We start from the raw sequence: 14,686 nt of genomic DNA on the forward strand, positions 1-14,686 counted from the left end.
AACTGATTTCCACATCTCTTGTTACTCATTCAATCCTTTGAATACAAACTGTCAAACTTTGCCATAATGGACTTTGACAAGTCTTCTATTTATTTATCTTTTTTAGTCCTCCAAAGCCTGGTCCAATGTTTACTCCAAATAAAGTCAAGTTCATTTATTGGGATTTACCTTCCACTAGTCCTATCTAGTAAAAGAAAGTGGGTGTAGGATTTGTGTGGCTGCGCTCTTACTTCATTATTAGCATAGCCCAGCCCAGTGTGGTACAATCAAGGGAAGACCTAGGGCTTCTCCACACTTTAACTGGACCTGTAGTTTGGTCATATTGTGTACTGATTAAGTCCCCTGGGAAAGGGTACCTATAGCCCTCGAGATGTTGCTGGACTATGACCACTATCACCCTTGATTATTGGCCATGCTGGCTTGGGCTGATGGCATTTGGCGTCCAACAACCTTTGGAAGATTAGTTTCCCCATCCCTGATCGATAGACTTCCCTCCAGTCTCACAGAGTGTCAAAAACACACTGTAGTTGTGAATAAGCAGCAAAGAATCAGAGGATAAAGAAAGTTCAAAAAATTACGACAGCCTGTGTGCATGTGTTTGCTCTCTTGCTCCATTTTTCTTTAATGCCAAATCAAGCGAAAATCATGCAGAAAATGGCTCTTCTTAATTAGTTGCCGCATCTGAGGTTTGAACATGGAGATAAATAATTTTTTCTTTTGGCCTTCCTTGCCTGTGGGAACAAAGCCGGAAGAGTAACATGAACAGGAAAAGAGAATCAGAAGTTTAGTCTTCCATGATTTTGGGGTCTAAATTACACTAAATACATCTCTTCAAGCTGTGTGAACCTTTTATTAAATGTAAATAACAGTTGAAGGGGACTTCCAGTCAGGCGTGCAAATGCTGGAGTGAGGAAGAGTTTGAACCTGCTGTGATCACAAAAACCACCCCTCCAAAGCTGTGATTTGCAGCAAGTTTGAAGTTTCCTTTGGCTCCAATAAAGACTTCCCTCCTGGTGTGAACAGCAGCTTTTGGAGGGGTGCTTTTTCATTAGGGCTGCAGTTAGAGGTAAAGAATTAAACTTCCTCTCTTCAATCTTGGAAGTCACAAGCCTCATTTCAGCTGGTGGGTCTTAACCTAACATCATTGCCTCCTCCTGGCATGCCTGCTAGTGAGGGCAGTATTACAGCAATCTGTGAAATGCATCTGTGAGCTGCCTTCCATTTAAAATCCCCTCCAATGGATGTTAATAGGTCTTTGTAGGACACTTGCCCCCAGGGGCCTGCCCAAGGGTGCTGGGTGTTGCTACCAGCTCTATTTGCCCTCACTCACTGGATCATCACCTTGTCATGGTGAGTGGGCTTGCATGTTCCTATGACCCTTGTGAGTGAAGCCGTTGGGAATCTTGTACTCCCAGCAGGGTCACTTAAACAATTTAAAGGGTCTTTTAAAAAAAATGTGGTATAAACACCAACAATTGGGAAATACTGGCCTGTGAGGGCTCTAGTTGGAGAACAGCCTTTACCAAAGGTGTCATGGGCTTTGAAGACACTCGAACTCAGGACGCAAGGGAGAAATGTGCTAAGAGGAAGGCACACTTGGCAAATCCACACTGTGATCAACTCCCGCCTGGAAACCTATGTCCCCACTGTGGAAGGACGTGTGGATCCAGAATTGGCCTCCACAGTCACTTACGGATTCATTTTTAAAACCGTGTTTATGGAAGACAATCTTACTCGGCTACGAGTGATCGCCAAAAATTAGCTGCCATACCTATACTCAAAACCTTAGGAAGAAGCAGACATATGCAATATGATTGGCAGGAACAATGAAGCTTCCAGATTGGCCATGTCTGGTATAAATATTAGAAGCCTAATTTTCTGTCTTTGTCTGACCAGTAGGACATTATCATCCACATTATCATGCATTTCAGGCTCCAGCTGTGACCACCCCCCACCCCTGATTTCATTTGCCCCTGTAATGGGAAATCACACTCTCCAAATCTAAATTTAGTTTTTGCTGGTTGCTCCTCTCCAACAATTCCTCCTGCTGGCAATATGTCGTTCCTACCCACCTTCTTCAGGCATGCAACATGAATGTGTGAAAAGGGCAGTGGGGTTCCGAGTATGAGCTCCACTTCCAACTACAGAAGACCTTCACAGGCTGAGTTTGAAGGCCTGGAGTGGGCTTCTTACCACTCTCTGCTGAATGCAGTTAGACTGAGACCTCTGCCTTATCAACATTCAAAGCACCTTCCTTCAAAGTCATTTAGGAATTCAGTTCAGAGCTCATCACACCTGGCTCAACACAGGAAGATCAAGGCATCTCACCCTGTGTGGAACACATGCCCCCAGGCACTCCCCTTTCCTCCTGGCACTGCTGAATGCCCAGCTAGAGCTCTCATTCACTAAGAATGCCTTTCTCTATAATATATGTTATACAGGACCATCCATACCTGTGCATATTTTCGGCATCTTCAATAGTCTCAGGTAAAGCTTTTCCTTTGGTTTCAGGTAAGAGCAGAACCAAGCCACCGTCAATGAGACCAATCACAGCTTCAGACACACGGCACAAACAAAAGATCAGTTGAGACAGACTACCCTATGTGAAACGATACTAAGGCACTATAGCAATTTGTAAGTCATGCCAATAAGATATTGCTGAACTGTATTAAAGGAAATGGCAGCATGTAGATGCAAGTTCTCTTCCTCTCCCCCACCTGCCGACTATTTTATGAGTGATCTCATTTTTCTCCAGAATGCCCCTTAGATAGGAGAATCAGCTGCAGTTCATAGGAATTCACCACAGTGAGAATATAGATTAAACGTATCACTTACATTTCAGAGTATCTCTGCATACTCCCATTCTTTTTCAAATGTCCAGAGGTGATTTTCTCTGAATTTGCTCTGAATGTACCATCTCTGGGCATTTGAAAAAGGATGTGAGTATGCAGATAATGTGTTCTAGAACTGAAGCCACTGTTTTTGAAGAGTAGCTTTCTGTCACTGAGAGAATGTGTTCAGAATTCTAAGACTGACAGCTCCTATATTTGAACTCTTTCAAGTCCTACTTAGGTGTTTGGTACCCGCAGATACCTATTGTGTGAAGCTGCCAGCAGGAATACATGGAACAAGACTCATCCCTTCAACAATGACTCTTGATTGGCTCAGTCTGAAGGAGGTTGATTGGGCAGTTTCCAACATCTGCCCTACAGATGCTGAAGCAGCTCCCTCCAGACTGAGCTGATCCCAAGTCAGTTGGGGACACTGGTGGTGCATGTGCTGTTGCCATGTATGCAGAAACAAATGCCTGGACAGGGTTATTCTTGGAGATGCTTAGGTAGGTAGCAGGGCTGTTATACTGCCAGATTTCAAAAGGGTAGGGGAACTTTGCTCTGCACCATTCCCTGGCTATTCCTACTGGTTCTATCATTTGCAACCCTGACTTTATGCTCCTCTGTAAACCTAATCTCCTTTCACTGTGCCATTCTAAAACTATCCCTGATTTGCAATAGAGAATAACATTACACAATAATTTGATAAAAATGAATTGTTTAGCAGAATAGCATGATGTGGATTGTTTTTGACAGCAGGAGTTAGGGTTTGTTTTTTTGGAGAGGACTATAGAAACTTAGCTGTAATGTCTTGCCAAGAAACCTCTGAGGTAAAGGAAGAAATCTAAGCCCAGCTGTCAGAAAAGCAAACATACGTTCAAGTAGTGTACAGGAGTTGGGTCACCAGGATCCTTTGGATATTTTGTTCAATTATAGGAACTGCCTGCAGGTTTACTGTCAGCTTCTATCTGATCCTCTTCACCATTAGGTATACCTACCTTAGCTAGGGATATTTGAGTATGAATTTGGAGAATAATGTGGAAAGAGCATGGAACAGACTTATGACTGAATGCATTCAAAAGTGGTATGGATGAGAGACTGATCTGCCTATCAGTCTACAGATGCAGATCCTTCCCCATAATGCCTCTGAGTCAGGACCTGTGGTCCTCCAGATATGGCTGAACCACAACTACCAGCATCCTTGATCATTGACCAAGCTGGCATTGCAAAATTAAGAGAACTGTGTATTTCAATGGATGGCTGCATTGGTTTGCATATTGTTTCAGAAAGTGAAAATTAGCTAGGTTCACATTTAAATTTGATTTCTCTCCTATCCCTAACTGGGGCAGGTGAGAATTGCAGTTCAGTGACATCTGGAGAACCACAGCTCCCTGTCCGAGAATGAATAATCTACCCTCATTCAACATAAAATAAGTAGTTCATGTTCTTACCAAAGACAACAAGTGGAAGTTCATGCCAGACATCTGCCAGCCTGTAGACAATGAATGGAGTTATGATCCCACCGATATCACACATTGAAGAGCAGACAAGAACACCAAGATTCCTGTAAAAATAAATGTGGAAGCCATTATATATATCACTGCAGAATCTAATATCACCCCCTTTGCTCAGTTACCCTAGTGCCCCAGAGATCCAGCCACTTGTGGAAACAAATGGAAAATAGAAATTAAAGCAGGTCAAACACTCTCATTAAAAGCTATTAAATTCACATTCCCTGCTAGCTCCTACTTCTTTATCATGTTCTCTTGAGGATTTTTAAAGAGTTGTTTTATTTCTGTTTGTACTTTTTTTTTTTACTTCATAACTGCAAGACAGGCATCTTGAGCATTTTTAAAAGAAAGATTGTCTACAAATGTGTTCATTAATAAATAAACTTTCACTTTTTTTCACCAGCTTATGAAAAGCAACAGTTAATATCATTGCACCCGCAGCCTTAGTAGAGAGCTCTACATTTGACTGTCAACTGGTCCTTTTGACAAAGGGACACCAGTCCATCCTATAGTATCAGAAGATGGCTCACTCACCTGAGGAAAGTTGGGTATAGTTCTGCATTGACCAAGCAAATCATTTCATAGCACATTGTAATGCCCATCCTGCCTATGCAAGCGGCAGTCATTTTAAGCCAATAGAGATCTGAAAAGACATTGAACACACTGTTAATAAGTTGAAAGCTTTTGTGGCTTCTTAGGTTTTCTCTGCAAAAATGGTATTAAAAGTTACATCTTCTTAGAAATTGTATTTCATGGGGCAAATACTGCACACAATACTTTTGTGTTTGTGGCACCTGGTATTTGTCAGGAAGTAATGAATCAACATTCACATGTACACAAACACACAGAGAAAATGAATTACACACAAATGGTGTTTCCTGCTTGGCAGGGGATTGGACTCGATGGCCCTTGTGGTCTCTTCCAACTCTATGATTCTATGATTCTATGATTCAATGATTCAATACACACAATACCCTGCAGCAGGGTGAAGTCATACTTGATATAGATAGCTTAGGGATAGAGATCCTGCAACCCTCCAGATATTGTTGGATTCATTCCTCGCTGAGTTGTAGTCCAGCAACCAGGGCCGACCCACCCATGAGGCAAGGTGAAGCAACCGCCTCAGGCGGCAGAATCCACAGGAGAATCAGATCTGACCTTCAAGGAATACATTGTCCATTGGTGGTGCTGTTGCCACAGTGGCAGCAATAGCAGTGGAGAGCTCCTTGGAGGCCAGATCTGCTGCCTCCTCAGCAGCCCCAAACCCAATGCCACCTCTCCAGCGGCCTCTTGGCAAATAGGAGAAACTGCTGGTCTCCTCCTACCCTTGTTTCCAATGTGAATCTTTATCCCCTCCCCCATTCCCAATGTACGTAGATATTCCCCCCTTCTTTTTCCTTAGCTCTTCACTCACCCCTCCTTCCCTGGTGGGGGAGTGATGCCATTTTGGAGTTCACCTCAGGTGCCAAAATGTCTTGGTTTTGCCTTGCCAGCAAAATTTGAAGGGTCACAGGTTCCTTGCCCTTGGGGCATTGATTCGGAGCACACATACACATTTGGATGACTGGGTTTTGCTGCTAGATTTGGTTACACTCAGGACGGAAAAGAAGAAGCTCAACCCTTCCCCTGCTAGTCATTTTCCTTTCAGAATCCCCACCCCTCTCAAGCTGATATTCTCCCTGCAGGTCCAAGTTCCTGTATATTTTGCCCTCTATGGAGAAAGCCAGAAAAAAGAGAGAACATATAGGTCCATTTCAGCACCCAACTTGCTCACCTTCAGGCACTAGGGCTGTAAGGAGACAGGCGGTTCCTGCTGCCAGATTTGCTGCAGCCCAGGGATAGCGGCGGCCAATGCGGTCAACTGTGAGTATGAGTATGAAGGCAGCAGGAAATTCAACAAGAGCAGAGTAAAAAAAGTCCAGGTAAATGTTGCCGCCACCAATTCCCATGTGCATGATGAGGCCCTGGTACAGCACAGAGCTTGTGAACCTAGACAAAAAACAGAAGCCAGGTGAAGCCAGACTCTTTCCTGGGCTGGGGTTGTTTTTGTGTGTGCAGAAAGCCTACTCATAGTTCTAGCCAAATATGTAAAGGTAAAGGGACCCCTGACCATTAGGTCCACTCATGGCCGACTCTGGGGTTGCGGCACTCATCTCACTTTATTGGCCAAGGGAGCTGGCGTACAGCTTCCGGGTCATGTGGCCAGCATGACTAAGCCGCTTCTGGCAAACCAGAGCAGCGCACAGAAACGCCATTTACCTTCCCGCCAGAGTGGTACCTATTTATCTACTTGCACTTTGACATGCTTTTGAACTGCTAGGGTGGCAGGAGCAGGGACCGAGCAATGGGAGCTCACCCCGTCGCGGGGATTCGAACTGCCGACCTTCTGATCGGCAAGCCCTAGTCTCTGGTTTAACCCACAGTGCCAAATATGTAGGGCAGCTTAAAATTAAATATGGGGCCTAATTGGAGCTATGTAGGCAGCCCTGAGGAGGACTGGCAGAGTGGAAAGTGCTTGTGGACCAACCAATGATGCTCACTACAGAAGGGGAATTAAAGAGTTCCATCGAGTCCTTTAGGGCTCTCCACTGCGAGTTGCATGTGGACAGGTGGTGAGAGGATTGTGCCCTAGAAATTTATGATTTGGAGCAATTGCTTTAATACAAAGTTTTGCAAGGACTTTCCTTACCAAGAGTACATCAAGATGAGGGTGTGTTTCCTTATCTGCGGTGTTCTCACCAGGTCCAGAAATAGAGGAATTGGTTTGTCACCCATTTCTTCCTCAGACTGAAGATCCTAGAAGGGCAAACAAGCAATGTTTGTATCATCGGGGCCTTAAGGGGGGTGCAGGAAAATGGATCATAGACTTGTAAGGTTGGAAGGGATTCTGAGGGTCATCTAGTGCAAAGCAGGAAGGAATCTAAACAAAAAGAATGGAGCTTGAAAGTTTCCAGTCATAGCTGCAGGGATTCTTATAAAACCTTAATGGGTGAAGGAGCTTTAAAAAACACACATGTGCAGCTTGATTTTAGATATAACCTTCAAACCACAGTGGGCTAGGAGGACAATTATTCTACAGGAAGTTCTAGTTCCCTGACCTATCAGGGAGCCATGTTTGCAGCCCTATGTGGGTTCAGGGTGGGAGGCGACCAGTGTCTTTATTCTCTTCTGTGGCCCAATGGCATTTCACATCCTTTGGGCAGCCCTGTGGGAGGGTGGGGTGGAACCAGCCACGGGTGAGCCAGTGATTGGACCTGTGAGTTTTTGTCTACTGTGTAACAACCTGTGATGGTGGGAGAGGTATTGGGCTGAATCTTTAGGAAGCAGGGATAGGGGAGGGGCACTCTGCTCCATGCCATCAAGAGATCCCCTTTATGAGTCTTGGAGGGTGGCATGTCCTGTCCAGAAGCCCAGTTAGGGGTTTACAGGCCATAGCACTCCCTACCAGTGGCTCAGTGCCTTCCCAGCACCAGCCAACCCCATCTGTTGGTTGACAGCATATCAACCAGCACTCAGCCTAGTTGATTAACAGATCCATGCCCATGCCGTTTCTCCCATAATCAATAAAGTTGTGGCCTATTTTACTCCAATATCTGGCTCCACTGATCACCCCTCCCAGCTTCATTGCATGTGGGACCAGAATTAGTTTTGAAGTTTACAAATGCTTCCATGTTTGCCGTATTGTGGCTTGCCAAAATGGCCTCTGTTTGGATTTCTAACCCATATACAAACTGTGCATCGGCGTGCCTTATGTAACTTTGAAGGCAAAATGGTTCGGGTTACCTGCATAGAGGGAGGCAGCTTCTTCCGGTTTCCCTTGGCAATGCGTTTAATAATTTTCAGGGCTTTGTCATTTTCCCGTTGGGCTATCAGCCACCTTGGAGACTCCGGAAGGCACCTAGAAAAGCAAGAAATGGGGCATTCCTAGATGGTAGCAAAATGCATGACACTGTAAAAACATTACTTGTAAAGAAAAAAGGGATAAGGCCATATGGAAGTTGGCCTGAGTTGCATGAGACATTTGAAGTGAGGACTGTCACCTCCATGCCAAATATCCTACACTGTGAGTTCTCTTTTACATGGTAAAATGCTGGATACCAGTCCCAGTCCCAGTGGCCAGTCAGATCAGGCACTGGTCAAGGGCCCAGGGGCTCAAAAGCATCCCTCGCACTAACCCTACCAAGCTGAGTCAACATGCTCCAATGTACCATCCTCCTTGCTTGGCTTGGTGGTGAACATGACGCAGTGGCTCTCTTGAATGGAAGAAGAGGAAGAAAAATACTGTGTTGGGAGCTGATGTATTTATATGTTGGGTGTCCATGTTGAGGAGTGGGGGCCCTCTGGCAGCACCATGTCAAAGGCCTCCCTCCTGGAATTGGACACCAGCCCTGTTGGGTACCTTCCAATATATCTAGCTAAGCTTCCATGCTGGTATTATACAGATGCCTTGGCTTTTTTGGCTGTAATGGAAATCTTGCTTACCAGTAATACAGCAAGAAGAAGAAGTTTGGCAAGGTAACTGCCAGTTGTAGCCACCTCCAGTGAGGAATTGCATAAGCGACAGCAGTAAGCACAAGGAGTCCAACGGTAAAGGCTACCTGGTAAACAATGCCGACGGTTCTTCTGTAGCTCAGGCCAACAAATTCTGTGACTTTTTAAGGGTGGAGAAACTTCATTAACATAAACAAATGGGTGCGGGAAATGATCTGAAGACAGCTCACACTAGATCTTCCATCTATTAAGTCACCTTGAACTTCATATATTTCAAATCTTGGTAGATTCCCACATCCCATCCCACCTCCCCACCGACCAGCCAAGGAAACTGTGGATCGACAACTCCTATCATCCTCAACCAACACAGCTGTTGTTGAAAGCCACTGTCATGTCTAGCCCTGACCTGGTACCAGATAGGGAGTCCTCAAAGGATGAACCAGACCCCCCCCCACCCCAGTGTGAAGACCTTAAGGTGCAGGCAGGGTCCATGGGAACCAGAGCTGAGAGATGCGTGTCCCTTTAAATTTTCTCCGTGAGGAGATCTTCCAAAAAACCTCTGGAGCTGTTAGAGGTGGCAGTGGACCCACCACCACCCAGTCCTTGAGAATGCCTGTGTCAAAAGCTCTGGGTCCAAGCCAAAAAGTAATAACATAGCATGCATCTACAGACCCAGGGTGTCATGCAGCTTTTCTTCTGAGTAAGGGCTCTCCTCATGAGTAAGCAATCCCTGAACTGCTTGAACTACTAGAAGCTGTAGTGAGGGTGTGGTCTAGGAGGCTGTCAGGAACTGACAAGACAACAGAGAAGAGGAAGAGGAGGAACAGGATCCTGGCAAGAGGTGTAGCCAGGACTGGGACACACCGGGGTAAGCTGGGAATGGGAAAGGAGAGGTTGGTGTAGGAAATACTCATGGAATAACAGAGGATGATGAGGGGATGGGGGTCGGTGCACAGGAACCAGAGCAGCAGGGCCCATCACCAGAGCCAGAGGGACCACTGTCTCCACGAACACAGCAGGCTCTGAGGCATAGGGCTCCAGGAGGCTGAGGCAGGCAAGGGCCCACAGCCCAGCTCCCTAGCTGGCCAGGTGAGGCTTGCTAGTTCTGGGAGGTTTGTGATTCCTCAGCTGGAATAGGATTGGAATAGGTGAGGATCACATGTTTCTTCAAGCCCAGAAGCTGCAATCAACATGTAAAGTACAAAAGGGACCTGATGTGAGGTGTCTTCTCAACTGCCCATGTTGACAAACCTCAGCTGGGATGCTGGAGGACCTTGAACACAGGGATTGACCCTGCTGCCAGGTAGGCCAGGGGTTCAGGCCAGAGTATATAAGGACTCCCTCTTGAGTCTTCTAGTTGCTGGGTTTTTTTGTTTTTTGTTTTGATGAGGCTGGGTTGTATGCCCTGCTGTATTCTACCTTGCCTCATCTTCTTGTGATGCTCTCCTTTTCTCTGGATCATGATTTGGGCCTAGACTGATTCTCTGTACTTCTGATTTGTCTGGATTATGCTGCACCAATCACCCTGTCCTTGTTGCTGACTGAGAGAGCACCCACAGGAGCATGGCAGCTGCCTGTAGATCTGTCAAAGCTAAGCTTCTACAGAGTGATTGGGAGCAGTGCTATTTTTCTAGAAAATAGGTGCCAGAACTCATCACAAACACCTCCCTTGTTCTCTTAGAACGGCAATTCTAAGAATTGAGCTCCCGTGGGTTCTGGATGGAAGAAAGCCTTGACTGGAAGTATATTTCTATTTAGAAAACAAAAGCATCCCATCGTTTGTTGATATCTTAGGACCCAAGACAACCCTGAGAGACTGATAATATTCTAAAGTTTCAACCTTATCAGTTCCATCAAATCACTGGAAATCCCTGTTGTTCCTAGGAGAAAAGTGAATGAGCATGAGATCTCTGGATTGCAGGCAGGAGGGAGTCTTTTCCAGCCCTATGTGGAGTTGCCAAGGTTGAACCTGGGACCTTCTGCATGTAAAGTTTAATCCCTATTAGATTAATTCCCAGAAAAGACAACTGTAAGGAGCCTTACTCAGGATATAGCCTGTTAGCCAACCCCCTTTGCTGACCAATCCTTGTATCAAGCGGAAAACCACCATCCACGTGTAGCTAGGTGCAAAAGCCATGAGAACACCAGAAATGGAATTTATTAAGATGGTGATTAACAGGCACCGTTTACGCCCAAACCTGTGGAGAAAAATGACACTTGTCAATATTATAAATATAAAGAGGGGAGAGGGACATGTGGAACTGCTTCACACTGCACCAGACCTCTGGTCCATGTAACTCTGAATTGTCTACTCTGATTCTGAGCAGCTCTCTAGGGCTGCAGACAAGGCTCTCTCCTAGCTCACATGGTGATTGAAGCTGGGGCCTTCTGCATGCAAAGAATATGTTCCGCTGTGGAGCTATAAAAATAAGCTAAATTACTATTGGACAAAACTAAAAAATAATTTATTTTGTTCATCAAATTTACCTTTTATTTTAGGATTGAATAGATTATAGAATCATAGAGTTGGAAGGGACCACGAGTATTATCTAATCCAACCCCCTGCAATGCAGGAATCTTTTGCCCAATGTGGGGCTCGAACCCACGGCCCTCAGATTAAGAGCCTCATGCTCTACCACCTGAGCTATCACTATAATCAATGCTTATGAAGCAGCTTTTCCACATCTTCACCAATTAACAATATTAACAAGTATGATTTTCTATAAAATCTGCAGCCCTGGTACCTCTTGGGATCAGAGTGCCACATAATTAACTTGTCTTGAAACTGCCGAGTTTGCCTGTATTCTCTCTCCCCATTGAATTTAACAGGACTTGCTTCTAAACAGAAGAGTTAGGCTTGTGCTGTAAACCAGCTGTTAATGGTGTGTACATACAAGAGTTCAAGTTTCTTGGGCCATCACCAGACAAAATGAAGGGAGCCAATTCTCATATGCAGCTGAGGCCAGTAATCGGTTCAGATATTTTAGCCAGCTCATTGAAGTTCAGTTAAAAACAATATTTTTCCAGCAAAGCTATGCTGAGTTCTTATATAGCCTGTGGCTATACAACAATAAATACTCCAATTGTATATATAAAATTTGACCTACCTGTCTGCCATGTATCCAATGCTTATGGAACCAACAAAAAACCCCACATTCACACATGATTGAAACAAGTCCAGTTTCCAGGCATCTTCACACACCAGGTTGAACTAAAAGAAAACACATCCAGGTCAGAGACAATGCAAAAATAAAATAAAATCCCATGCCTTGAGTGAGATTTCAAGATAACTGCAATTCCAAATCATTTGAAGAGCATCTCTCAGGACTATTTCATTCTAAAGTGTATGGCCATTTCAACTACCACCCTCCAACATCCCCATATACAAGCAGTATCTTAAGCAGAGTGGCTTTTTTGCGTAGAAGTTATGCTTGCTTATTTTAAAACATTTCCATGCCACCTTTATATCATTGTCAGTATGCAAGGCAGTGAACAAGCATCAAATGAAAGAACACCTTTAAAAATAACAATTAAAAATCAGATACGCAAACCATTAACAAACAAAGAGAAGCAAAAAGCTTTCAAAAAAATAGACTGGAGAACTTGGTTCCTAGTGAAATCAATGTCATGACTAATTTTTCACATTGAGTTCAATGGGACCTAAGTGCAGCTAGCTTAAGCTTGGAACAAGCATAATGTTAATAGCAATGCTGAAATCAATTGCCATGGATGAGGGGCTTAAGAACTATTCACAGCAAGTAATATTAAATCGCCCACCAAATGAACAGGGCAGACTTTGCTTAGTGCCTATTTGGTAAATACCAACGGTGCCTTGGGGGAACTGCCTTGCGGGAAAGAGTTTCACAGTTGGGAAGCATCTATAGAGGGGGATCATAGCTCAGCAGCAGAGCACATGCTTCTGCGTTCAGAAAGTTCCAGCTTCGATCCTTGCCATTTCCAGGTAGGGCTGAGAGAGATTTCTGCTTGAGACTATGAAGATTAGCTGCCAGTCCAAGCAGACAAGGCTGACTCGGTAGAAGATGATTCCTGTGTTCCAGAAGCCCTTCTTTCTTAGCAGCTATTGAAGGACATCCAAGGACTCTCTAAGCTGCCCAGCAGACTCATACAGATCCTTTCAGGGTTCAGCTGTTAATGTTGGTATTGCCTTCTAGAAAACAGCTGCTTACTTCTTACCTCAGTCACGATGGATGATCCTGGGAAATCATAAAGCCAGCCATCCTGGCATGCAGTGAGAGGAATATTGCTTCTGTTCCTGTAAGTAGTGGAAAAATCTAGTGGATTTATGCAGCTCAGCTCAGTTGCGTTCCAGTCGACATCATATCTCTTGCACTGGCTAGTGAAAGCATCCCCATGGGTCTCACCCTTTGGAAGGGTGTAATTCAGCTCTTCCTCAAGACTCCAGTCACAACGGTTTCTTAACTGGGCAACTCCAGGACTCCGGCAGTGGTGCTCTGGTATAAAACCCAGGAAAACAATACCAACATAGATGGGTGTGAAGGCAGCAGAGAGCAGACACAGCACAAAAAAGGCCCTTTTCTGGTACAAGTCAAACTCTCCAATGTGCTCTAAAATGTCATCTAAGGTTGGCATTCTTGCATTTGAGGCACCTCATTGAAAGTAACAATCTCATGTGTGCCTCTCAGCATTTTGTTGGCAGCAAAGCTGTTTAAAATAACAGCATGTAATCAGGCCAAAAGTCACAGGAAAGCAGCTATTTCACTTTGTAAATTGACAAACCATGCATTACAGTCTAACGGGCTATTTCACACCAAAGCTGAATTCTCTTTATGATGTCTCACACATTCTGCTGGCCGGTTGACTGATTATTCCATGTTATCCAGCCTGGGAACATTATGTTCATTAAGAAAACTGCATCTCTATTGATCAGCTTTTAGAGGCCATGACAGCTAAACTATAATATTGTAATATAACCAATACTTATTCAATCCAACCAAAATTCAGGGTTATTTCTCATTATCACTTCTATATGCGGTAGCCACTATTTTAGTCAGCATGTATTGTCTCATTTAGCCATCAAGTCTATAGCACCCAAACCTTGTGTTGGGAACTAACTGGGGGGTACCAGTTAATCCTGAAGTCCCACATGCATGTAGAGCTACAAGAACAACAAAATGGCTGACTGCCTGAATTCAAAAAATGTGCAGGGCTTGACACTCTTTAGCCAAAACAGCCCCCAGCAGAGCTTAAAACCCAGTGTATGCAAAATGTGGGAAATATAAGTTATTATACAGTGGTACCTCTGGTTACGAACTTAATTCGTTCTGGAGGTCCGTTCTTAACATGAAACTGTTCTTAACTGGAGGTACCACTTTAGCTAATGGGGCCTCCCGCAGCCGCTGCGCTGCTGTTACACGATTTCTGTTCTTATCCTGAAGCAAAGTTCTTAACCCGAGGTACTATTTCTGGGTTAGCGGAGTCTATAACCTGAAGCGTCTGTAACCTGAAGCGTCTGTAACCTGAGGTGCCACTGTATTTCTAATGAAAATAGGAAGCTGCTTCCAACCATCAAACCTGATACCATCAAAGTGGTATCACCCCTTTTGGGTCTTGGGTTATATTCAGATGTGGATTTTGTTGTGTTAGTTTTTCTTGGTTACAATGCTCATGGTTTTGTCTAGATTTCTGATGTTCCTTTTATGCTACAGTACCTGTTGAGGCCAAGAGGGGGCCTTGTCATTTGGGCAGTCCAGGATCTCCATATACACTGCCCAGGCTTGCTCCCAGGGGAAGACACTTCAGTGATACTAATGCCGTGGTTTAACTTCACCCCTGGAGGCTGATGGGATGGAAGGAAAATAATGGTCATAAATA

General features: G+C 44.6%; 1 protein-coding gene across 1 annotated transcript; it reads right to left on the minus strand.

The window, feature by feature from the left end:
- Nucleotides 1-54: 54 nt before the first annotated feature.
- LOC309338972 (solute carrier family 22 member 2-like) lies at nt 55-13,467 on the minus strand. Its single transcript, XM_081856531.1, has 11 exons — nt 13,028-13,467; nt 11,941-12,044; nt 10,877-11,031; nt 8,825-8,993; nt 8,126-8,240; nt 7,032-7,138; nt 6,117-6,331; nt 4,877-4,985; nt 4,283-4,395; nt 2,454-2,553; nt 55-731 (listed from the first exon to the last, which is right to left on the minus strand). The coding sequence occupies exons 1-11, from the start codon at nt 13,442-13,444 to the stop codon at nt 665-667; spliced, it is 1,671 nt and encodes a 556-aa protein (XP_081712657.1). The 5' UTR covers nt 13,445-13,467; the 3' UTR covers nt 55-664.
- Nucleotides 13,468-14,686: the final 1,219 nt, after the last annotated feature.

Source organism: Podarcis erhardii (genome assembly GCF_964252035.2).
Source record: "Podarcis erhardii genome assembly, chromosome: 3".
In the NCBI taxonomy this organism is placed as follows: Eukaryota; Metazoa; Chordata; class Lepidosauria; order Squamata; family Lacertidae; genus Podarcis; species Podarcis erhardii.

Coding starts and splice junctions, on each gene's coding strand:
- LOC309338972 (XM_081856531.1), bottom strand. CDS start 13,444: ATGCCAACCTTAGATGACATTTTAGAGCACATTGGAGAGTTTGACTTG. Junction 8,994..10,876: donor GCTAACAGGCTATATCCTGA/GTAAGGCTCCTT, acceptor ACCCTTAAAAAG/TCACAGAATTTGTTGGCCTG. Junction 4,396..4,876: donor CTATACCCAACTTTCCTCAG/GTGAGTGAGCCA, acceptor TTATTTTTACAG/GAATCTTGGTGTTCTTGTCT.